Source organism: Ursus americanus, chromosome 33 (assembly GCF_024610735.1).
Source record: "Ursus americanus isolate L20-20 chromosome 33, mUrsAme1.1.p, whole genome shotgun sequence".
NCBI classification, from domain to species: domain Eukaryota; kingdom Metazoa; phylum Chordata; class Mammalia; order Carnivora; family Ursidae; genus Ursus; species Ursus americanus.
In genome coordinates, this window is record NC_142159.1 from 13,010,890 (window position 1) to 13,035,510 (window position 24,621).

A 24,621-nucleotide genomic window follows, 5' to 3' on the forward strand; every position below is an offset into this window, starting at 1 on the left:
CTTGGCCTGTGAGTTTACACGGAGAGTGTGCCTCCCCCTTGGGGTAAGGTAGATAAAATATTGCTTGGGTCAGTAAATTTGAGGGCTTATTTACAAAGTGGCTTTAAATCTTCAAGTTCAAAGCCAGTTATCTCAATAATTGGCTGTTTATGTTTCCCATTCTCAAATCTGGGCAAGTCTCTTGGAGCAATCACCCAGCCCAGGGAGACCAGGAAAGTTTGCGATGGTGTGACAATTCAGACAGAAAGGTAGGGGCTGCTTGGAGTACTGGCTTGAGAAAGATTCTTCAGCCTTCTGTACCCCGGTGAGAACGCAGGCTGGAATTCATGAGCAACAGGCAAGGGAAGGGAGGCCTCTGGCGCTGTATTACGTGTCTGTGATTGCCCACTGGTCAGATGGGGAGGGCTTAATTCCTGTTCTCAGGCGCTGACGGTCTCCCAGAGTCAAGGCCAAGGCCCTGGAAACAATTAGAGAACCATAAGGACCTTCTGGCAGGAGGTGTTACATTCCAGCAAGGGTAGGAAGGATAGTCAGACACTCCGGAGAGCGACAGATGATACGACAGCACAGCCTCCAAGAGAAAGCGGCCTTGGGAAGAAAAGGAAAGGATCAAGGAAAGGAACGTGCAGAAGGCACGTTCTAGGCGGGGGGTGGGGGTGGGAAAGGTGGGTGGCGATGACGGAGTAACTGGGATGACCTAAGGGACAGGGCCAGAAAGAAGATGGCAGGCTGGGGGTGCTGCTGGGAGCGGCTGTGTGTGGCCGACGCATCGATCCATTCCATCAGTATGCACTGGGTGCTGAGTATGTGGCAAGCAGTATGGGGGAGGACTGAGTAATGGTCACCGCATGGTTCCTGCCCTCCAAGAGCTCAGTCGTGGGGGGGATGAAGACATAAATGCATGGCCAGCAAGTTTCTAAAGACAGAGGCGAGGATAATGATAGTAGCTGCTGAGGGTACCCGGAGGCACAGAATGGGAAACCCAAGACAGCTTTTCCCCTTCTCAGCGAAGGAATGGGGTGAGACCCCATTGAAGCTGAGACCCGGAGCTGAGAGGAGGGTTTACCCAGGGGAAAGGGGAGGGGCCCAGGCAGAGGGAACAGTGTGTGTGAAGAACCAGGGGAGAGAAAATACAATGGGTGTGGGGCCAGGGGTGGGCTGCCGGCGGCCATGAGGCCTGAGAGCACAGGTGTGCGTTCCGTCAGAGGGGGACAGGCCCAGCGGGGGCAAACATACCATGTAGTAGTCGTAGAGGAAGCTCAGGGCTGCAACACTGTCATCGTCCCCATTGACCCTCATCATGGCCTTTGTGGCGGCCGTCAACGGGTTTTCCAGGTACGTCTTCCAGGCCTCGTCCTCACTCGTGTAGGGGAACTTCTGGAAGTTGACCGGGTCATTCTTAAGCAGTCGCACAGACCTGAAACTGGAAGGCAAGCAGGGAAGGTCAGATTTAGGCTGTCCCAGGGGAAGGTCCATGTATGGTCAGCCTCAGGCCAATGCCCAGGAATTCAGAGTTACCAGTCTTGAAAACTTGAAACCACTTCTTCTGCCTCCCTTTGGGCAGCTTGGGGCAGTAGAACACACCCGAACTCAAGTATGATTTTGGTCTACACCAAACGTTGTCATGTAGAGGCTGTCGACCTGGGCCCTCGGTCCCCTCATCTACGACACCAAGACCCTATTCTGAACCTTGCAAAGCTTCGCAGAGGGTTCAATAAAATGCTTCCATGTAGATACTTATTCCAGGGGATTTAGCACACATGACAAGCTGCAAGGAACAAAATTTCCAGATAAGGCAGCACAAGAAGTTCCGCTCCAGACCGTGAAAGACACAGAAGGCTGGCCATCGTTTTAAGGTAGGGAGTGTGGCGAGGAAGCCTGTGGGCAGAGCCTGGTCTTGGGAACTGGCATTTCAGACCAGCATGGACTGTGGAGGGCCAGGCAGATGTCCAGATGCCAGGAACTTGCGGGGGGGGGGGGATGCTGAAGGGCACATGGACCAGGCAGAACCAGGCCTGTGCTGAGAACTCAGACACATACAAAGCAGGCGGCCCAAGAGACAAGCAACACAGGCTCCAAGGCAAGAGATCATGAGAGGCTTTTCGGAGGAAGAAGACATTTTAGTTGGGGGCACTCAGTACTGGGGATTATATCAGGCAGAAATGTGAAGGGGGGCCATCAGGATAGGGATGTGACACAGAATAATGATGATGTCATTATTAAAAGTAATATCTAATCTTCATTGAGCATCGGCCGTGTATTAGATACTGAGCCAAGCATTTTCCATGAATTCTGTCACTGAATTCTCACAACGACCAAGTAAGGCAGGTACTAGGCTTGTCCGCCTTTTACAGACGAGGAAGCTGAAGCTCGGAGAAGTTAAGGGACTCGCTCATGCTCCTGGTGAGTGGCCCCGAGGGCAATCAAGCTCCAGCAGGATGATGCTGTGATACAGGATAGCGTTCTCAAACTTGAGCTGCATCAGAATGACCTGGAAGGCTTGAGAACACGGATTTCTGGGCTCCACCCCTGGCGTTTCTGATTCAGTAAGTCTGGGGTAGCTGGAATTGGCATTTGTAACAAGTTTCCCAGTAATGCTGATGCTGGTAGTCTGGGTACCACCCTTTGAGAATCACTGGTGTAAAACACGCTCTTGATGGCCAGCAGAGGCACAGAGGTGGGAAAGTTCCAGTGTGTTCATTTTAGAGCAGAGTGTGTGAAGGAGAGTGTGTGAAGCTGAGAAGACGGGAGCGGCTAGACTGGGACAAGAGAACCCCAGTGATGAAGCAGGCACTTCATGGCCCGATGCCCCCCCTTCCTAAGGGAGCCTTCTAGACTCTCTCATGTTAGGGACACAGGAACGATGCCAGCTGCCGTTTACCAGAATATGTATGAATGCTTTCCATCCCTAAGCTCTGCTCCTTATAAGAACACTAAGAGGTAAGGATCACTGGCTTTACTTTACAGATGAGGGAGCCTGAGACTTGGAGAGGGTAAGAAAATGCCCAAGATCACCCAGCTAGTCCATGACACAACCAGGATTTAAACCCAGGCTTGTCTAGTACCAAAGCCATGTGCTTTCCACTGAGCCGCACTGTTTCACCATAATGCAAGAAGGGGTGGCATTTCGGGCTCTGTGGCAGACTCCTGGATGGGCAAGGAAGTGCTCCCCTGCTGGCCTGCAGCTCAGGCCTCCATTCCCAGACAGAGTGGGAATAGCAGCTAGACCACACCCAGGCAGGCAGTGGGTGGCTCTGTTGCCAGGGGCTTCACCGGGGGCCCTGTGCCCCCCCATCTCCCTGGGTCCCGGGGTGCGGGACATCGGCTCTGGGAGGGAGGCAGAGAGAGCTGTCACACAGGAAAAGAGAAATGATAGAAACCTTCCTGCTCTAGGGGTGCGGAAAGGGAGGCACACCCCGAGTTTCTACTGCAATAAATCAAGGGCAGCAAGACGGAGACGTGAGGAGGAGGCCCCTCCTCGCTGCCTCCTGGCCCTGGGGTTAGAAGAACTTACAGAGCAGGCCCAGGGTAGCTGGCCCAGCCCCTCCCAGCCCAGGCCAAAGGAAACTCCCCGACTCGGGTCGTGGGAGAAGCCGGGAAAGGCCAGGCAGACCTCCTCCCTCTAGGTCAGTTGGGATCCCCAGTCCTGAGCACTGTTCCTCGTTTGTAAAATGAGTCTCATAAAAGCACCCACCACGTAGGATTCTGAGGATTGAGGGCATCGCCACAGGAAAAATGATGAGAACTGACCCTGCCATGTAACAAATGCCTAATACAGGAGAGCCACTGTGGGCTCTGGACCCAGCTTGCAGCCACACACCGACGGGCTGCGAAGTGGTTTCGGACGTGGTCAATGGCAGATCTGGGCCTAGAGCCCCAGTCTGCTGACTCTGGTGGAATGACCATTATCAGCTTTGATGAGCTATTAGTTAGGTCTTACCCTACTGAAAAATGAAAATTTCGTAGACAATGACAAGGTCCCATGAGGAAGAAAAGGTCAGTGTTTGTTGTTCATCTGGGAGGCTTTTCTGGCCTCCGAGGGTTTCTAATCCATCCTGCTGGGATCCCTGAGCCTGAGTCCTTGCTACATAGTGGCTGTCGGACCTTCCGTGTTGACCATTGGCAGACACAATGCCAACTGTTTTTCTGCACTATCTCATCACCTCTGGGCCATAGCCCTGAGAGATAGGTCTTGGGGAAATTGAGGCTCACACAGGTAATATTACCGTTCAAGATCTCTCAGCTGGTAGGTGGTGGAAACTCAACTTGAACCTGGACCTGTTGGACTCGAAGATGTTTTTTTACTCCATGCTAGTCCCCTTTCAGGATGCCTTTCTTATTCTGGAAATTCCCCTCCTCTCGATTACATTGAACCAATGGTCCACTGACAGAGAGGCAGGGATTTTCCACCCACGCAAGGCAGGACAGACTGAGTAAGAAAGCGAGAGGACTGGAAGTTTCTGGCCAGGAGCTGGGAGCCCTAGTGTCCTGGTCCCCATGCCTGCTCATGCTACCGATCACCTTCATGTTCCAAAGTTAAGCATTTGGCTTCCAGAAAGTCTTGACTATGGATAAGATTAGCATTGACTCGTGTGCCAAAGCCTGAAATCCAAGAACTTCTGGTACCCTGTTCTCTTAATGCTGGAATTCAGGACTGAGGGCCTGGTGGGTGAGAGATGTGAAGAGTTCCAAGGACTGAGCCCTACTTATGGGTGACAGAGCCAGAACAAGGAGGGGAGACCAAGTGATCCTAGCCAAGGGCCTCCACAAACTGTCTGTTGATGCCCCTGTCCAAGGCAGAACTTCTCAACTACCAGAAGGAAGAAGGAGAATGGAGGGGGGGAGGGGATGGCAAGAGGACTTAGCTATGTCCTCATCTGTTAAATGGGTCTATTGAGTGTCTTCTCTGCGCCCAGTCAGGAACTCTTCTAGGCCCTGGGGAATCAGCCAAGAACAAGACAGATAAGGCTCGGCTCCCATGGAACTTACAGTTTAATTGGGGAAGACAGACCATAAACGAGGAGGTAAATGCGTTAATTTTAGTCAGTGATAAGTGCTGTGAAGAAAATTAAAACACAGTCAGGGGATGGAGTCACCGGGGCTGGCTACTTTAGAGAGGGGCTAATCGCAGAGGCTGTTAGGAGAATTAAGCGCATTAACGTAGGAAATGGGCTTAGCCTCGAGCCAGCCAGAGAATAATCACTTAGTAAATAATAGCCATCATCATCAGCATCATCATGACCACCATCATCTCCGAAGCCCCAAATGACAGTCAAGGGGAGACTCTGCCCGAGGTTCTGAAATTAACATCCTCCCTAAGCCTCCCGTCTATGAACACGGTTCTATATCAAAAACAGAAAAGAGACAGTGTAATAACCCCTTGCCTTGACTTTCACGTTCATTATCTCACGGGGCCGCCCAACATACATCATGTGTTATTATCTCTACTTTACAGACCAGGAAATAGACAACAGAGATGTTCGGGGACCTGTTCCAGGCGACTGGCCAAGTGAGTTAACAAGCCAGACCCCTGGGATCTAACTCCACAACCGGTCACTTTTCCACTGACCACTAGTTTCCAAAAAGAAGAGAAGAGGGGCGCCTGGGTGGCACAGCGGTTAAGCGTCTGCCTTCGGCTCAGGGTGTGATCCCGGCGTTATGGGATCGAGCCCCACATCAGGCTCCTCCGCTATGAGCCTGCTTCTTCCTCTCCCATTCCCCCAGCTTGTGTTCCCACTCTCGCTGGCTGTCTCTATCTCTGTCAAATAAATAAATAAAATCTTTAAAAAAAAAAAAGAGAAGAAAAACCCAATAAATAGGGGTGGCATCCATCCCTCATTTTAACAACTATTTGTCAAGCAACTATTATGTGCCAGGCCTTGTCCTGGGCCAACAAGACGAGAAGGTCATCCCCGCTGTCATACCGGTTACATTTTAGTGGCAGCAAGACAGACATGACCACAAAAACAAACAAACAGCTCATGTCCGATAGGCGAAGAAAGCTATGAAGGAAAGGAAGCAGGAGCCTGACCTGCCTGAACTTTGGGGAGTGACTGGGTGTGGTCAAGAAGAGGGCTGCAGGGGGAAAGGGAGCAGGGAGACAGGTAGGGAGGACCTCAGATCTTCCAGAGGAGAGGGGCCGCAGGATCCAAGGCATAAGCCTAGGACAGCTCCCAGAGCTTGCCCACCTACTGTGTGCCAGGGTTTTTGCATACGTTGCCTCGTTTGAGGAAGGCCAGCCCCCTGAGGAGGAAACTCAAGTCAGAGCTTTGATAATCCCTCACATTTGCATGGTGTGTTGTATTTTTCAACATGCTTCTCATACGTTTGTCATCACCTCTGATCCTGCAACGCCCCTGTAAAGTAGGGAGGGAACGTATGACTCTCCCCTATGTGATAGCAGGAAAAATTGAGCCACAGAGAGGGCCACTGGCTTGGCTAAGGCCAACCAGCTAGTATCTCACGACATCAAGCTTAGAACAGAGGTCTCTGGTTTCTAGCGTCAAGAATCTTCTCAAGGCTGCCTCCTCAGAGCCTCCCTGGCCCAGCTTCTCCTCCCTTTGGGAGAGAGTTGAATACAAGATCCAGAGAGAGGAGCTCGGGCATCTAGCTGATAAGCCTCCCTTCCCGAGGCCCCTGTCTCTAGCGTGTGGGGTTGTGCAGACCGCCCATGCAGGGGCTCTCCTGTGGGTGGGCCCACAGCATGGGAGGGGTGTGGTACCAGCTGTTCCACACCCAGCCAGACTCTTGGCCTCCTGACTCTACCATGCATCATTCTGGGCACCAGGATGGAGGAAGCCCAGGGTGGTAAAGTGGGTTTCATCCCAAGTCCTGTTGGACTCTCGATGCTCACAGCTTTCTGGCTAAGCGCCACTTGAAACTCTCAATGAGACTAAGTAAATGTGTCTCAGCCATTAGTTGAGGACTTTTGGGTTCAATTTAGGGTGCGAAGGGACTTTCAAACTCTAGTTTCTCAGAGAAGGTGTAACTTCGCCTAAGGACACTCAGCATGGAGCAGGATTGAGATTCGAGTCCTTTAGCTTCCTATCTGGTACTAAGTTGAATCACTGCCCTATCTCTAAGGCTCGTCAATAATTCAGAGATGTAAAAGGAAGGACGCGTACTCAATGTTGCTGAAGGGAGAAGGAAACTCACGGGGGGGGGGGCGGGGGGGAGCTCAAGCCCCAGCAAAGGAGGTGCCTGGCAGAGGATAGGTCTAGTGAGCTGGGTCTCACTTCCCTCCAGCCTGAGGAGGAAGAGTTCCAGGGGCCACCTGGGCTGCGTGTTGACACCCAGATACACCCAATAAGTTGCCAAACCCTGTCATGAGCCACCCAGCGTCCTCAGCAGCGATCAATCACACTCACTAATTACCCACAGGGAGGCCCTGCCACAGCCGCTCGCGGAAGAATCATTTTTCAGTCAGCCCCATGCAAGGTGTTCCCTAGGCATGACAGGGGCGCTCCGGGGTTCTCGTGCTTGCCAGTGGCCCATCTGGTTTCTGGATGTCCAGGTTGTGAAATGTGCCTTGTCGCAGGCTGGGGGCTCTTTGGGGGCCTCCACGGAAACATGGTAGAGTCCATTCTAGGGCATGGCTCGTAGGGCCTCTACTTCGAATGAGGTCGTGTGATCTCGCGTCTACCAGGTGCACCCCAGAGCTTCACAGACCTGGTGCCAGTTTCAGCTCTGCTACTTACAAGCTGTGTGACTTTATGCAACTCGACCTCTCTGTGCCCCAGCTTTCTTCCCTGTAAAAGAGGGAAAGATGGGAGGACTAACCTCACATAATTCTTAGGATAGCTGCTATGCACTTGAGGGCTTACCAAGCACCAGATGCTGGCCCACGAATTTCTAGTCATTGTTTTACTTCATCTTTACAGCTTTGTGAGGTATTACTGTTGGAAAATGCAATGAGATAATGCAGGTAATCTGCAGAGTGCCAGCACATAATAACGTGAACCATTATTATTATTATTATTACTAAAACTCACTTTGTAGGGTAGCCCCCAGCGAATTGCATGACAACTCACAGCCTCACCTTCTCCCACCTGTAAATGGGACATCTTTTCCAAGCAGCAGCAGGAGACCTGAAGCTTGGAGATTCCCAGATAAGAGGGGCAAAGCATTCATCATCTGGCTTGGGGGCGGGGGAGCAGGGGGAGAGCAGTCAGGCCCCAGCCAATGCTTCTAGTTGCATGTAAATTAATTATGTGCCATTTTCTAATTATACCAGAAACTCACTTTCTCCTCTTTGAAAAATTCTGCCCTCTATGGGAATTCTCCTTTACGCTATGCTCTTCTTTTGGTTTCCTATCCAATTTTCCTGGGGGGGGGGGGGTTTGTTTTGTTTTGTTTCTCTTTCAACTGAGATGTGAAAGAAATTGAAATCCACCTGTAAACCCGGGGTGCCACATCCCTTCATTCATTCACTCACTGATTCATTCAACAAACATTCACTAAGGGTTACTCTATTAATACGCCCTGTGCTGGGTACTAGGACATGAACGTAAATACCACACTGTCCCTGCCCTCAAGAGTTTTCAATTCTTGCAGCCCAGGTGTTCCACCCACCAAGGAAATAACACCAAATATTGGTGAGATAATTTCCCTTCAGGACATTCGCTAGGTCAGTTGCTCTGACTTTTTACAAGATGAAAGGAATGGAGAGAGGCAGCCAGCCAGGATTATCTTGCTCCATTTTGCAAACGCTGAGCTCCTGAGAGGGGAAGGAAGACAGGGGAAGAAGGGAAAGGAACTGTTATTTAAAAGCATCAGGCCCCTGGCGCCTGGGTGGCTCAGTGGGTTAAGCATCTGCCTTCAGCTCAGGTCATGATTTCAGGGTCCTGGGATAGAGCCCCATGTCAGGCCCCTTGCTCAGTAGGGGGTCTGCTTCTCCCTCTTTCTCTGCCCCTCCCTACCTCGCTCTCACTCTGTCTCAAATAAATAAATAAAATCTTTTATTTAAAAAAATAAATAAGGGGCGCCTGGGTGGCACAGCGGTTGAGCGTCTGCCTTCGGCTCAGGGTGTGATCCCGGCGTTCTGGGATCGAGCCCCACATCAGGCTCCTCTGCTGGGAGCCTGCTTCTTCCTCTCCCACTCCCCCTGCTTGTGTTCCCTCTCTCGCTGGCTGTCTCTATCTCTGTCGAATAAATAAATAAAAAATCTTTAAAAATAAAATAAAAATAAAATAAAATAAAATAAAATAAAATAAATAAATAAATAAATAAATAAATAAATAAATAAATAAATAAAAGCATCAGGCCCTGTGCCTTTTCATTCTCATACTTGCCCTGTGAGGGGTGTGTGAGTGTGTGGAGGGGGGTGTTAGCGCCAATTTACACACAGCAACTGACACCTAGAGAGGTTAAGGAGCTCATCCAAAAGTCACCTGGTCCACGTGGCAGAGCTAGGCTCAAACACAAGTGTGACGCCCGCAGCTAAACCCTCGGCCTGCTGACCCAGGGACTATGTGGCAGGTCAGAAGAGGATCTGGGAACCTCCTACCTCCCAATCCTCTGCCAGGTCTTCTAGGCCAATGGTTCTTAAACTTGAACATGCATCAGATTCGCCTGGAGGGCCTGTTAAAACACATATTGCTGAGCCCCACCCCCAGAATTTCTGATTCAGTAGGTCTAGGGTGAGGCTGAGAATTTGCATTTCTAACAAGTTCCCAGGTGGGGAAGATGATGATGTTGTCCAGGAACCACATTTCGAGAACACCATTTTTAGGTGAACCAATAATTCTCTCTTTGAAAAATAATGACTCCCTCTCCTTACCCTCCCCATTTCAAAAGTAACATAGGTATGTAAAACAATACATAAAATGTAAAACGGAGAGAAAAATTGGAAGCAGAGCTAGAGTCACCTGCATTCCTCCCCTCAGAGATAACCGCTGTTAGCAGTTTGGCGTATCGCCTCGTCTGTTTTCAGGATCTGCACAGACAGGAGGCAGGCAGACATACTGCTGTGGATCATCCTTTTGCCCCTCCATTAAGACCCAGTTAAGATCACAGCTCTTCCTTGAGATCTTGAGCAAGCCTGGGGCAAGTCTCAGACCCCTCTCCTCCGCAAAACTGAATTTATACTCCCATCCTCGTTGGATCGCTGGGAAGGTTAAAGGAGATAATGTATTTATCAAGTACTGGACACTGAATCTGTTGTGGAGTCAGCTCTCAATCGATGCTTGGCTGTTATTTTTTTTCAACCAACAGGGCCCAACCAGTATATACTATTTGTGTTTCAGCCCTGTGGCCCTTCCTCCGGCTGGCCTTCCTCTGTGTGGACGCCCCCTGAAGCTGTCTGTGGCTCCAGGCACCTGACCAGGCCCTCGCTGTGCTAGCCAGTGCAGTAGCAGGAACCTCAGGAGCGTCCTGCACCCCAAGCCTCCGCCGTTAGGGTTGTCTCAGCCCCAGTCCGCCTGTTTTACAGGCGGAGCTTAATGAGGGCTTTTAACTTTTCATTCACCAGCAGCGTAACTCCGACTTTTAATAACACACCTTGTGCACGACAAAAATTTGCTCCTGGCAATCATGGTTTCGACCACAAAACCGCAGCGGGGAGGCGTTCCTGGTTAACTCTTTCAGCGCTCCCGGCAGTCTGGAGCCTGGCGCTCCTGGAGATCAGATGGAGCAGCGACAGAGGCCTGTGGTCACCCACTGGGACGTTCCTTGTCCCCCTCCCACTCAGCCCTGTCTTTCCAAGGCTTTGGGGAGGGAGATTCCAGGTGGCGGGTGGGCTCCCAGTAGGCGGACTGAGCAAGACTGCAGAGGGGAATGCCGGTGCGCCTCGCTCGCTTCTCTCTCTCTCTCTTCCACTCCATAGACCTACTATGTGCTGATCACTTAACCTCCTAACCCCTCATTTCCTCCCAGGCAGAGCGAGCCAGCGCAGGTGCACCTCCCACACAGTCGGCTCTGGGGCACCACTCTACCTATAGCTCCAGAGGGGCCGCGAAGACCCATAGCAACCGGCCTAAGACCCTGGCATGCCAGCGCGGCACCCCCGAGAGCACCCTGGAGGGCAGCGCGCAGGCGCGGGCTGTTTTCCCGCGAGAGGAGAGCCACGGGCAGTGAGCTACTTCCGGTGCCCCCCGCCCAGAATACCTTGCGGGCGGCTCTAGCCCGGGGGCAGCCGAGGCGGGCTGCGTTGGCCCGGAGGCTGGCAGACGCACCCGGCAGGCGCTGGGCCCGACCACATGAAAGGCCGGAGTGCTCCACCCGCCAGCTGCCCCGAGCTGGGTTCTGACGCCGCCGCCATGCAACCCAGGACCCGGCCTTCGAAGGGCCACCTTCCTCCCCAGGCCTAGGGATCGGGCTCACGGTTAAGGAGCTCCAGCCCTGGGGCCGGGTGGCCCACATGTGGGAGCGCATTGTTTCCCCTGCCAGGTAGGTGGGCATATACCCTGTTGGACAGAAGAGGAAACCGAGGGTCAGGGAGGAGAAACAAATTGACCAGGACCCTGCGGTTGCTAAGTGGCAGAATTTAGCCCCATGCCAGCCCGGCTTTTCCCACCACACCAAGACCTAACAAGATTTCGTCATTCTGTCGGAGGACAAGATGGACGCTAGGACCAGCCCTCTGCGCTCGACACTGTTGGGGGGAATTGGGCAGCCAAGCCAGTGGCCACAGCAGCACCAACAGCAACAGCTCGAAACTTGCAAGCCAAACACATGATCTTCCCACCCCCCACTTCTTAGTGAGGGTAGCTGAGCCCCCAGGCGCTGAGGCTCTGTCATTGTAATCTCAAACGGTGGCTTCAGCGTCTGGCTGCAATTACTGTGCAGGCACAGGTTCCCCTCACCCCACCCCAAACGGAGAAGCCTCAACTGTCAGCGGATCTGACTTCAAAACCCAAATGATTAAGGAGGAGAAAATCAGGAAACTTTCTGTTGGGGTAACCCAGCTTCAGGACGCTTACCCCCTGAGGGGCACCAATGAATAGATTCTGTCTGCAGCCTCTGCAGTTTTAACTGGGGGATGGAAGTGGGATGAAGACACATAGTAAGATTTTTGTCTTGTTTTCAGATTGTGGAAAAATAGAAAGCAAGAGGTTCAGAAATACTGGTTATTTCTGTATGAAGTAACAAGGGTATTATGAGCTTGCTCCTTACCAGGCTTTAAACTAATCACTTTTCTAAAGTGGTCGGATCCCCCAACAACTCCATGAGGTGGGTACCACGATGGCCCACAACCTACAAGTGAGGAAACTGAGACTCAGGTGAAGTGACTTACCCAAGGTCATTCAGCTCATTAGTGGCAGAGCCGGGACTTGAATCCACGTGTTGCTTCCACTGCCCCTGCTCTTATTCCAGTTGTCAACACAGTGTCAACCCCAGGGAATTTGTTCAAGAGAAATCTGATGCCCAGTGATTGTACTATGAACGTAGTTGGCTAACCTAGGAGAATTCAAGAGCTCGCCGGTATCATGGAACACTGTCTGCAGTTAGGACACACCAACTGCCGCCTCCGGTCTCACGTTCTTAAAACAGTCTATTGAGTAGCTAGAAAAAAAGATTATTCAACCCTTGTCTCTGCCCACTCACCTCTGGGCATGGCAAGAGGAGGAGAGTCTGTATTTTAGAAGCTTGGATTCTGCCAGCTCCTGGAGCCCATGCTAAAGCAGCCCCGAATCCCAGCCTATCTCACCTTCTCTGAGGTTTGGACCCGAAGCAGGGGGTCCATGGTGAAGGAAGCATCAGCCAGTGGGAGTCTAAATCCCAGATATGGGCAGGAAGGCACCTGCATCTTGCCAGGCAATAGAGGTGACCTCACTGAAAACCACATCTCAGCTTCTTCAGCCTTAGAACTGCCTCTGAATAAAAATCAACCGCATTTTATTTAATGCACCTTCAGACTTTGGCTCTGTGCCTAGCATTTTACAGCTTTTATCACACTTAACTCTCTCAAGATTCCAACAAAGCATTCTTATACCCATTTTCTAGATGAGGAAAATGAAGCTCTGGTAAGTTGAGTGACTTGTCCAAGATCACATGCCCCATAAGGAGCAGAGTCTGGATTTGAACTTAGGTCAAGCTGACTACAGAGGGCATATGTTTAAACACCACTCTGTAACCTTCCCACTTGGGACTGTTCCAACCCAACAAACAAGTCCCTTTAGAGAAACCCAACTCTGTGCCTAAGACAGCTCTTAGAAGTACCTCAAAGAAGTTCCGTTTGGCAAGAAGATAGAAAGCCTAGATGGGATTGGGGCTGTCTCTGATTTCCAAGTCCCTTCACAGTATCAGAAAGTAGTGCCGAAAGCCTTCACAGTTTCAGTCCTGTGTTTCCCTACCTGGCTCGAAACTGCTCAGCAGACAGAGGAAAAAAAAAAACACTATTTTCCCAGGGAAACATTCAACTCTAGCTTGAGATAGGGCTTGCCTCAACACGCCAAAGTGAAATCGTCAGCCCATTCATTTACCCTTACAAATTGCTCTGTGAATCCTGGCGCCGGCCTCCCTGCGCTTCCCCCTTCTGGAAACCCCATCGAGCCTCCACGCTCGGAGAGCGCCAGGCATCCAGCAGTGTTTACTCACTCAAGTTCATTCGACATCTTCTTGCTCCCAGGCTCCCAGGCTCAAAGACGAAGACGGGCACCAGCTCGGAGACTCTACTGACCGACCGCTTGTCTCTAATTCTTGCCTGACACAGACATTCCTTGCCCAGGGAAGTGTTTGATTTATGTTGAGGTTTGAGTGTCGGGATTTTGCTGACAGGTAGGTTCCCGGCAGCGCTGGTGCTGATTGGCTCTGGGTACAGGTGCCGGCGACAGCAGGTATGCCTCAACAGGTGCAGCTGTTAACTCTTGGCCTGCCGCGTTGGGGGCGGAGCCAAGGGGGCCGGCTGGGTGGAGCTGGCCAATTCCTTCCTAGGTGAGGGGGTGGGAGGTGGAGATGAGGGAGGAGGGAGGGCAGAAAAAAATGTTGGAGAGAAGATAGCTAGAGGAAAAGTACAGAGACAGAAACTTGGCTAAAGGAAATCTCGATTTCTGTTTCTAGTTAGTATCCCGGATACTCAGGAACACCCCCCCCAATTCCCTCGCCCCTTCTTCTGCCTACCATCAAATACTTCACAGCCACTGGGGGATTCTCAAAGAAGAGAGCAGATCTCCCCCTTCTCCACCCCCGGGGCAGGGGGAGAGTTGTTTATGTGTAAGCGTCCTCCCTTTTTTTCAGAGCTTTTCCCTAAAGGTAATAATAGCTTCTTTCTGAATAATGTTTTACAGTTATTTAGGTGAGCTCTTTGATTCTCCCGGTAACCCACTGTGGTAGCCATTATTGTACCCTTTCCTTCCCGACACACTTCACAGGTGAGGAAATGGAGGCTGGAGAGGTAAATTGACTTGCCCAAGGGCAAAGCTAGTGAGTGTCAGAGCCCAGATCTGAATCTTCAGTCATCTGCAAGTCTGGCTGTCCCTTTGAGCTGAAGTCAGTGGGCTCAATTCAGTAGACATGTATTGAGCACCTGTTGTGTGCCGGGCCTTTCTCTGGGTTCTGAGGAGACAGAGGCCAAGAAGACAAGGGTCACTGTCCCGGAGGAGTCTACAATCTGGAGTGTGTGTGTGTGTTGATGGCAGGGGGGCGGCCGGGGGTAGGGTGGGAGGCAGCCTTTTATTTGGCGTGATACAGATCTGAATGAGACATGAGCAAACCTCATGCCTCTGGCCAACACAGAAGGGACGGAAAAGTTGAAGCTGGCCACCTCCGAAGCCTTAGCTAGCTGATCATTTCACCCTCTAATAAGTGCTTTCTTCCTCACCGGGAACAGGAGAATCAGATACCTGTCAGACTGAGAAAGTGTGGAATAATTGCTGTGAGCTGCCTCTGTCAAGAACAAGGTTGGTAAACCCAAGAGACCCACAAACACAAGTAGGAGAGCGCTGGGGCTGCTTGTAGAGCTTCCACTAGGGTTAATTTGAAATTAAATCTAAGCCAGAGATCTTGGTATCTGTTTTTTTCCTTCTCTCTTTCTGTTCTCTGCCCACCCCCTCTTCCCTTTTAGCAAATTATCTCTTTGCTCTGTCTTCCCGGGAGCCTCACCTTGGCCCACTCCTTTCTCTCCCAGGGAAGGGCGGGGTTTCACCTACTCCTGCCAATGTGATGGAAGTTTTCAGGGTAAAGTCAGCATCCACTGGAGAGCCCTCTTGAAGGGCAGGCAGGCCTATGGAGAAGGGGCCCGGGGTTTGAGAACCGTCCGAGGTTGGCTTCTCACTGGAGGCTGTGTGTGTGGCAGCCAAGGGGGCCCTGACAAGTAACAGTCAATAGTAATAGTAATTGCTAATAAAGCCACCAGCTCAGAGCAGGCCTTCGCAGCTGCCCTTGTTAAAGTAAACACTCAGTTACTGTATCACACCACTTTATGGGGTTCTCTGCAAAGCTCTTACAACTTTCTGCTATTTTTCTAATTGTTCATTGTCTCCCCTTCTTTTGGAATGTGAACTCCACAGGAGTAAAGACCTCGTCTGCCCTGCTCGCTGGTGCATCTCCAGTGCTACTACAGGGGCGGGCAGACAGCCCGGGCTCGGTACACCGGGTATCAGGCAGCATGCCACGCCTTCACACGCACTGTCTCACGTAATCCTCCCAGCGACCCCGTGAGATAGGCACTTTGCTGATCCCTGTTTTAGAGCTGAGGAAACTGAGGTACAAAGTGATAAAGTGAGTCACTAAACCGCAGAGCTTAGAAGTGGTAGAGCTAGAGCTGGGATTTGATCCAAGAGCAGAGCCTGGTGTCCAACCACTTCACAGATGTTATTGGTGGCAGGAGAGCCACTGGGTGCCAGCTGTGACTGCAAAGCTCACTGCAGCCCCAAGGACGGCACATTTGTCTGCCCGCCTCCTGGAAGGCTGGGAGTTTCTGTCAGCTGTGTTGCAACTCACAGGTAAAGGGCTGTGGAGGTGACTCATGTTGGCTGGGCTCAGATGGAGGCTGGGATTCCAGGCGGCATGTCTGTGCTCGCTGGACTTTTTTAAATGGGTCCTCTCTCTCTACTTCTGGGTTTTGTCTCTTTAATCACCTGCACCCATCTGCAGAGATCAGCAGAGGCTCAAGTCATGGGGCAGAGGGGTCCCGTGTCTCCAAACACGGGAAGGCACCCTGGATGGGACAGAGGTAGATAAGGACACCGGGAGACTATTTACAAGGTTGCCAGTTGCCAGACCCCTCAGGAGGAGCTAGGCCTCCGGTTCCAGCCCTTCATTAAATGAATGAGAGATGCCAGGGTTTGAGAGAGACACTGCCCAGCTTTGCTCCTACCCCTTCCGTCCTCCTGTATAGCGCGGGCATGGCCCAGGGCTAGGCTAGGCTACATCTCCTCCCCTCTTTGGATTGGCCCAATTCTTGGTATTTTGGCCGAGGAGTGAAAACAGAGACCGGCTGACGACCTGTGACATAATTATATATTCACGGTAGCAACAGTCATGATGGTGGCTGTTACTTTGCCCTTTGTGTATGGGAAGCACTGTGCTCAGAGTTATCTGCGTTAGCTGGCAGTACCGCTCTGAGTCTGCCAGATCCTGTTTCACATCCCGGCCCAGCCATGTCATGTTGGGCAAATGACTCGGACTTTCTAAGCCTCCGTTTCCTCAGCTGTAGAGTGAGGGTCATGTGAGGATGAAATGAGATGGTGCGTGTGAGGTGCACTGGGCAGTGCCTGGCACGTAGCGCTCCATCGTTGTTAGGAAAGACCTTTTTTTCTCATGTAATTCTCATGTAAACTCTGTGAGGAAGCTGTTCCCTCATTTTACAGATAAAGAAACTGACTCAGATGGGTTAAATGACATCGCAAAAGTGAAAAGCTAGTAAGTAAAAGAGTTGAGATCTGAACCCACATCTTTCTGCCTCCATTCTTGTGCGCTAGATGAATTGAGGGATTGTCCCAGGTTCAGGTTCTGCCTGACCACTTCCTAGCTGTATGACCGGGTAATCTCTCTCAGGGCTTCAGTTTCCCTCCCTCTGAGACAAGATTAATGAATCACTGTAAGGGGGGAGGTGCATATCAGATCATCTAGGTTTCCTTTTCTAGATTACTTCTGGAAAAGAAATGTTCCTCTTCTCTACACACGATCTGCCCCCTCTGGAAGATGGCATGGTCCTTCATCCCTCCTCCTTTCCAGGATTATCTCGAAAAGAGTGTTACACTCTTGGCATGTTAGGGAGGAGTAAAGGTTAGGACTACTGAGTTAAGTATGTGCTAAGAGCAAGGGCTGTTTGTCTGCAAAGGTTGTGCACTGCACAATCACAGTGCCATTGTACGGTACAGGACTTGCGCTATTGGACACTATGGCCCTGCTAACAGTCCTTTTTTTTTTTTTTCTAACACATTAAGACTTCATGGTTATCCAAAACTTAAGGAAAAACTGTTGACCTACATAAAAATATCAAAAAGGCAAATTCCAAAATGTTAATAGTACTTTTCTATAGGTGCTAAAATGACAGAATTTTAATTTTTTCCCTATTCCCTCTCCCCTATCAAGTTTCTGCACTGATCTTGCATTGCTTTGTAATTGGAAATGCTATACAAAACCCCAGTTTAGTTTTGTTTTTAATATTTTTGTTTTTTACGTTTTGAAAGTAATCTCTACACCCAACATGGGGCTTGAACTCATGACCCTGAGATCAGGGGTCATACACCCTACTGACCGAGCCCACCAGGCACCCCTACAAAACCCCAGTTATAATGCCCATTAACTAAATGGTCCCCATGTCCCCATTCTTCCTGGAGTGAAAGCAGAGATAGAGTAGTAAAGATTGGGAGTCCTTTCTGAGCTTCCTTGTGAAGTGCTTGAATGGAGAATGGGGGCTGCCCAACTCGCAGGCTCTCAGCAGGGAGCTCAGGAATCAGCTCTAATCTTGCCTTCATTCAAATTACTATCATTTATCGAGCACTCACCCCATGATACTTGCTTAAGATGCTTTATCCCATTCCTCCTGTCAAATGGGATCATTTAATCCCCCTGGGAGGACTTGGCTCCTGGAGTATTGCCAAGTTACTAAAGGATATCAACTCTGCAGTCAACTACCCAAGACCTTGGACAAGCAGCTTTCTTCCTTGTTACCTGAGTTTCCGCCTCGCTGAAGTGATCACTGTGAGGACTGAAGGAGGTAGGGTCCTTACTGTGTGCCGTCATCGCTGTCCGGGCCAGGGGCAGGTCGGGGTGCTTCCTGTGCATATCCTGTCATTCTCCTGAGCTCCCCATTTTCCAGAAGAGGAGCTGGCTCCGAGAGGTGAGGTAACTCAGCTAGGGTCACCTGGCTGTCTCCTTAGTGACAGAATCAGACCAAAGTCCGCCTGACCTTAAAGCCACGGAAACCATTCTTTCAACCTCCTGAGTGCCTTTTTGGAACAAAGCCTTGGATGGAGGGGTGGGTGGAAGGAAAAAGGGAAGGAGGGAAGAAAGGAAGGAAAGTAGATAGGTTGGCTGAATGGATTTGTAAGGTAGGAAGGATTTATAAGCTTCTGGAGTGCAGAAACCATGCCGGGAAAACGAAATCTTACCTGGCACCTGTCCCAGGTCTCAACATGTGTGTTCAATAAATATTTGTTGGATAAATGAGAAGTGGATGAACATGTATAATTTACACAAGATAATTGACATTCTGGCCAAATCAGCTGTTGCCTTCTACCCCTCCCCCACTCCCCAGGGAAGACTTCCAAAGTTTGAATTGCCGTGCTTCCTCTCATTAGCATATACCTTTAGACCAGTGACTGTCTTCTGGAAGTCTCAGTTTCCCCATCATCCCTCAATGGGGTTGACTTGAGGATTAAGTTAAATAAGATCTCAGGGGAAAGCCAATGGCAAGTAAACCATAGGTACCTAATGAAAGATAGCTGGGGGGCGCCTGGGTGGCACAGTGGTTGGGCGTCTGCCTTCGGCTCAGGGCGTGATCCCGGCGTTATGGGATGGAGCCCCACATCAGGCTCCTCCGCTATGAGCCTGCTTCTTCCTCTCCCACTCCCCCTGCTTGTGTTCCCTCTCTCGCTGGCTGTCTCTATCTCTGTCGAATAAATAAATAAAATATTTTTTAAAAAAAGATAGCTGGGGTTATAGGTGAGCACCCAGCTTAGAAAGGGGTCCTCCTCAGGCACCATCTGTTTCCAGCCTCAACGCACAGCTTAGTTCCCAGCACTCAGCACTCAACGTCATTTAACAGCCTGTTTGATGAGTGAAGCTCTTTTCAGTTGAGAACGTTTTCCTATTCTTTCCCTCCTCTGGTGAGCCACAGTGGATGGTGGTAGTCAGGGGGTGATGAATTTTTGGCCCCATTTGAGCTCGATGTTCAGAGAAAGCATCTGTATTTAAGCAAAGGAATTTGGATTGGAGCTTCAGATTTTGGATAAAGCATCACCCTGGATACCATTATGGATCCTAATGGGTCCCAAAAGTGCTATCCTGGGCATGCACCTAAAGCTCCGTAAACATCCCATCCTAATCTTCCTCTCTAGCCCATCGCTGGACTTAAGTAGAGGGATGGGCCACACACCCTACACGGAGAATATAGCCCACATTTAAAAGCAAGGGAGGACCTGAAGTTGCGCTTGTGGAGGGTCGGGGTGGGCAGCACCCAGACCCATTTGTGTTTTGTACTTGAGATTTTTATCACAGTTCTGCCATTAACACCACCTATATTCCTTCCTAGAAGCGCTTTGGACAAGAAGAATCATTATGGGGTCTAAAGTTGTCCTCAAAGCACCCCTTAAAATAAACCCAGAGAAAGTCTCTGAATACCTGGAAAACAAGTTGGGGTGTGTGTGTGTGTGTGTGTGTGTGTGTGTGTGTGTGTTCACTTAGCAAGTTGATAAAGATGAAAGAAAATGCCAAACCCCAGTGTTGGCAAGGGTGAGGGAAAACAGGCTCCCTCCTTGCTGGAGGGAGTGTGAATCAGTCCAAACGTGGGCTTTAGATTTTAGCTCATCTTTGATCTAGCAATTTCATTCTTAGGAATTTAGTCTAAGCAAGCAATCTCTGTGTGCAAAGAGTTATCTGCAAGGATATGCATCAGAGCATTGTTTATAATCCTGAAAAATTAGAGTTAATATAAATACTCTTCAACAGAAGCTCAGTAAGATAAATAAGATACCCAAATATAGTTGCATACTGAGCCACAGTTTGCAAGGTGCTGCAGAAAGCCCCTTCGTGCCCTGGAAGTTATTACCGAGTTTACAGCACAGTTGTTAGCATTTATGAGTCCTTACTATCTGCAGGGCCCCAGGCTCAGTGTTTAATCTCATTTAATCCTTACACCAACCCTATGAAGTAACTACTGTTATCCTTTTACAAATGAGAAGAAGGAGGCCCATTCATGAAACAACTTACCCAGGGTCACTCCAGGGAGCCTCTGGGTCTCGAAGCTGGGTCTGAGTTCCTACTTTTGAGTTTTGAGTCTCAAACTCTACTTTTAGTAAATTAGTCCATTCCTCTTTTTTTTTTTTTTTTTTTTTTTTTAGTGTGACGCCATACCCAACATGGAGCCCAACGTGGGGCTTGAACTCATGACATTGAGGCCTGAGCTGAGATCAAGAGTCGGATGTTTAACCGACGGAGCCAGCCAGGCGCCCCTAATCCATTCTTGTTTTTAACGTCCATTTATATGACTAGAAAGAGAGTATCATGGCTAATGGATCAAGGGTCATTTATATTTTATTCTTTTGGCTTATCTCTGGGCATTATTTCTTCTGTTAATAAAAGAAAGAAACTACAGTTACTAAAAAGTAACAAATCCGAGAAGGCTTGTCCCTGAGCTGGGAAGGAAGAAGCAGCCGGAGTACTATCTGGGGATTTGTTCTGTGTTGCCAGGAACTGGTCAGAGCGGAAGGCAGCCAGGGAAGGTAGCCTCCATCCTAGAAGGAGAGGGCCCAGCCCTGGAGGCCCACTCTTTCCAGGGACCTGGACCCACCCTCATTGCAGACCATCACCAGCCTGCATCTTAAAAGGGCCATTAAACAAGATACTGCCCACTTCCAAATAAAAGGAGCTTAGCTGAGGAACGCCTGTGAATCCCCATCATCCCCACAGCTAAAAATGTATTTCCCCCTCTCATCTATCTGCAGGGGTCAAACTGGGGGCTTGGAGGGTTCAGTTGGGGGTTTCCTGGAGGAACTACGAGGAAAGTGTCCGAAGCCTGGCGTGGACACAGCCCTGGTACGTCCGTGCTGAACACATATCTGGGGTCCACGATGCCTTTCTAGGTTAGAGTGGGGGTGGGGGGAGAGGTTCAAGTACGCAGGATTAACCAACCCATAAGGTCCGTTGTTGCTGTTCTTACAGTTTTCCTTCACAGCCTGCCTGTGGTGTGCGCTGAGCTCTGGTCTCACTGGAGAAGGGGGCAGGGAGGGACAGGCTCGGGTCTCCTGGGCGCCGCACCTTCTCAGGAAGACAGAGGCCATGTAGTCCCAGGGTAAGTGCTCAACTTGGACCCCAAATGTTCAGGTTTGGATTTTTCTGAATCTATGACTGCCCAGAAGATTTTTAAGGCCTGCAGTTTGGTGGCAGGTGGTCAAGCAGTGGGGAATAGGAAGGGGAAGGGCTTCTGTGACCTCCTGTGTGCCCCAGGAAGTCAGCTACTCAAAAGCCCTCTTCACTCACCACTCCCCCTTGCCCCTGCTCAGCATTCCAGCCTGTGCTCGGGACAGGCTACCCACCCTGCCCGGGCCCATGCCGCACTGGGCCCAGCTTTCCTTCCCTGACCAGGTTCATTTATTTGGTTCTCTCACACACCCCCCCCCACTTCAATCTTCCAGTTGCTCTGGAATCATCTCCACCTCAGCACCTGCCATCTAGATGTGTGCATTATTCATTTAATGAATATGAAGGTGTATTTAATCATTAAAAAGTATCATGGGAGCTCTTATTTTTTGGGCACTTAAGTATATGCCAGACTGTGATAAACACTTTCCCTGCCCTGTTTCACTCAATCCTTACAACTGCCCAAAGACTTAGACACAATCACCACCTCTCTCTTACGGATGTGGAACCCGAGGCGTGAAGAGGCCAGGGAACTCGATGGAGTCCTACAGCCTGACTGACCAGGCTGGGATTCGAACCCGGGACGTTTGGCTCTAAAGCTCAAGACCTGCACCTCCAATCCCCTCCCCCCCGCCCCGCCCCGCCCCGCCCCGCCCCGGTCCAGGTGACATAGAATGTGTACTGCATCGCACCTGCCCCAAATGCGCATGCGCACACATGCGCGCATGGTAGGGCGCCTCTAGCTGAGATCTTGGATGCTGGAGCCAAACTACTGGAGTTCGAATCTTGGCTCTATCATTTCCTACTTGTGTGACCTTGGGCAAGTTCTTTGATCTCTCTGAGCCTCGGTTTCTTCATCTTTAAAGTAGGCATAACTCCTACCTTGGAGGGATTTAAGTGATTTCACATGCGCAAAGCATTTCGCACGGCTCTCGTGCACGAAGTCCCGGGAACGTGGGCTGTTGCTGCTGTCCTTACGGATGGCTCGCCTCGCCTCCCAGGGAAACAGTGAGTTCCTTGTCTTGTCTCTGCTTCTGCTCCGGCCACCACGGCACTCGGCCCAGGGCAGATGCGCCTGGCGATGGACGTTAGTCACCAGGCTCCTCCTCCTCAGAGGGGATGTGAGCATGAGTGTTCTCTCTGCCCAGACTCTGTCGAAATCTGAGTCATGCCTTGACAGCTGTCCCTGAGCCTCAGCCCCCTCCCCTTTCACAATGAGCTCCGTCATTCACACCCTCCTCAGTCATGAGCAGACACCCCCAGGATTACCCGTTAATGGGCCTTGAGGACACCTCCAGGAGGAAGATGACAGGGACCTGACTCTTTAGCCAGTGGCTTTGGCTGTTTGGCCATATTTCAGAACTATCAGTAGCCTCCGAATTGATTGACGACCCAGTACAGGGCTGTGGTATTTCATCTGGTCGCCCTTGGATAACTGACAACTGAGGATTTACGCTTGGCTCCATCTGGACGGGTCAAGTTTGGGAGGCTTTTGTTTTACTCTTGTCGGCTCTCCAGGCTCCCAGAAGCCTGTGAGGTGGTTTGGGGGAAAGTTAAGGTCCTCAACTTAAAGACTTATTGTGCCTTAGATAGTTTCGTGTTAATGATGATAAGCTCCACATCTCTAGCCAGACCTCAGTTCGAAACCCGACTCTGCTTTTCGTTAGCTGTGACTCTGAGCTTCTGAGTTTGTCTGCGTCTGTTTCTTCATCTGTAAAACGGCAATAGTAGCAGTACTGACTCCATAGGATGGTTGTGGGGATTAAGTGCATGTGAAGCCCTTAATATAGTACCTGGCACATTGCTGTCACCCATGCCTTTGTTAAGCAGTGGGGAAGAGAGTACTGGACCAAGAGTCAAAAGGGCAAGGGTTGACTTCCAGTTCTGCTGCTCATTGGCTGTCTTAACTCCCTTCTCTGAACCGGTTTCTTCCACTGTGAAATGAAAAGTTTCTTTTGAAGGTCATTCAAGTTCTTTTTGGCTAAGGTTTGTGATCTGTGATTTTGAAGGTGCCCCCCCAAAAGAAAACAGAGTGGAAGAAAGAATTAGTACCAGATGTCTTTATCTGCCAGGATCACATTTCACAAGCCCCAGCCACTTGGCACCATCTTCAAAAGTCCTCCATCCCCCATGCATCTAGCAGCCATTACTCTGAAATTTCTCATCCCCCAAGAACGGTTTGCAAGACCCCAAGAGGCTTGGGAGCCTCCCTGAGACCCAAGGGAAGGCACGGGGCTAGAAATCGAAGTCTGCATCACCATGACGGGCCAGCCTCAAACATCACACCCCAGAATATTACCCTCAGTGCCTCCGGCAGCAGTCACTCTTCACTTCCTCAGAATGGATTAGTTTATGGCAAGGGAGGGATGTTTCCCCTGGAGCCTGGGGGTGTAGTGATCTGTTATACAACAGGCCCCGCCAGGGAAATGCAAGGGTTTTCTTTTTCTTTTCTTTTCTTTTCTTTTTTTTTTTTTTTGGTGTAGTGACCTCTGACACCGCCCCCCCCCCCCCCAGCCCCTGGCCTCTCAAGCAGTCTGAGTCACCCCCAGCAGGGGGACAAATCTGGGGATAGAGGAGGCGTCTGGCATCCCCGGGAATGAGAGCCCTTCCCCACAGGAGTGTCCGTTAGTGCAGAGTCCTACTGAGTTATTCTTATGCCCTGTTTGACCCCAGGGGGATGAGATCGGTGGGATTTACAGAAAATAAAAAGCAATTGGTTTCAACTAGTTCTACCAGTTTTCCCCCCTACAGTAAAACATCACTTAACCATTTTAACGTAACAGATTTCCTTTTACAAAGAGAATGGGCTTTGGAGGAATTTATCGTGGTAACAAACAGAGGCACTTTTTACAAAGCCCTTAGTGCCCAACACATGCCAAATATTTTATACCCATTATTTTATTATTTACAAAAAAATTACTAGTTTCACCGTGAGGAAAAAATACGACCATTTTCATTTTTCAGGTGGGCAAACTGAGGCCCAGAGAAGTAAAGTGATTTGCTCAAGGTGAGTGGTGGAGCTGGAACTTGAACCTGGGCCGGAATGATCCCAGAACATCTGGCAGCCACAACTTCATATGCACACTTGCTGGAAGCCTTGTTGGGGAAGCCCTGCCTAGACGGTGGTGAGACCCAGATCTGCCCATCTTTCGTGAC

General features: G+C 50.4%; 1 protein-coding gene across 2 annotated transcripts in view; it reads right to left on the reverse strand.

Moving 5' to 3' along the window:
• GRHL3 (grainyhead like transcription factor 3) overlaps positions 1–13,614 on the reverse strand; it is a 34,836-nt gene extending 21,222 nt beyond the window's left edge. Inside the window, exons 1-2 of one of the 2 annotated variants that reach the window (XM_045782508.2) lie at positions 13,537–13,614; positions 1,237–1,423 (exon numbers count right to left, since the gene is read on the reverse strand). In XM_045782508.2, coding sequence (XP_045638464.2) covers positions 1,237–1,423; positions 13,537–13,553 — 204 coding nt within the window. In that variant the 5' untranslated portion in view covers positions 13,554–13,614. Of the gene's footprint in view, positions 1–1,236; positions 1,424–10,497; positions 10,533–13,536 lie in introns of those variants that run through there. The other variant, XM_087858413.1, reaches the window with a different exon arrangement.
• Positions 13,615–24,621: the final 11,007 nt, after the last annotated feature.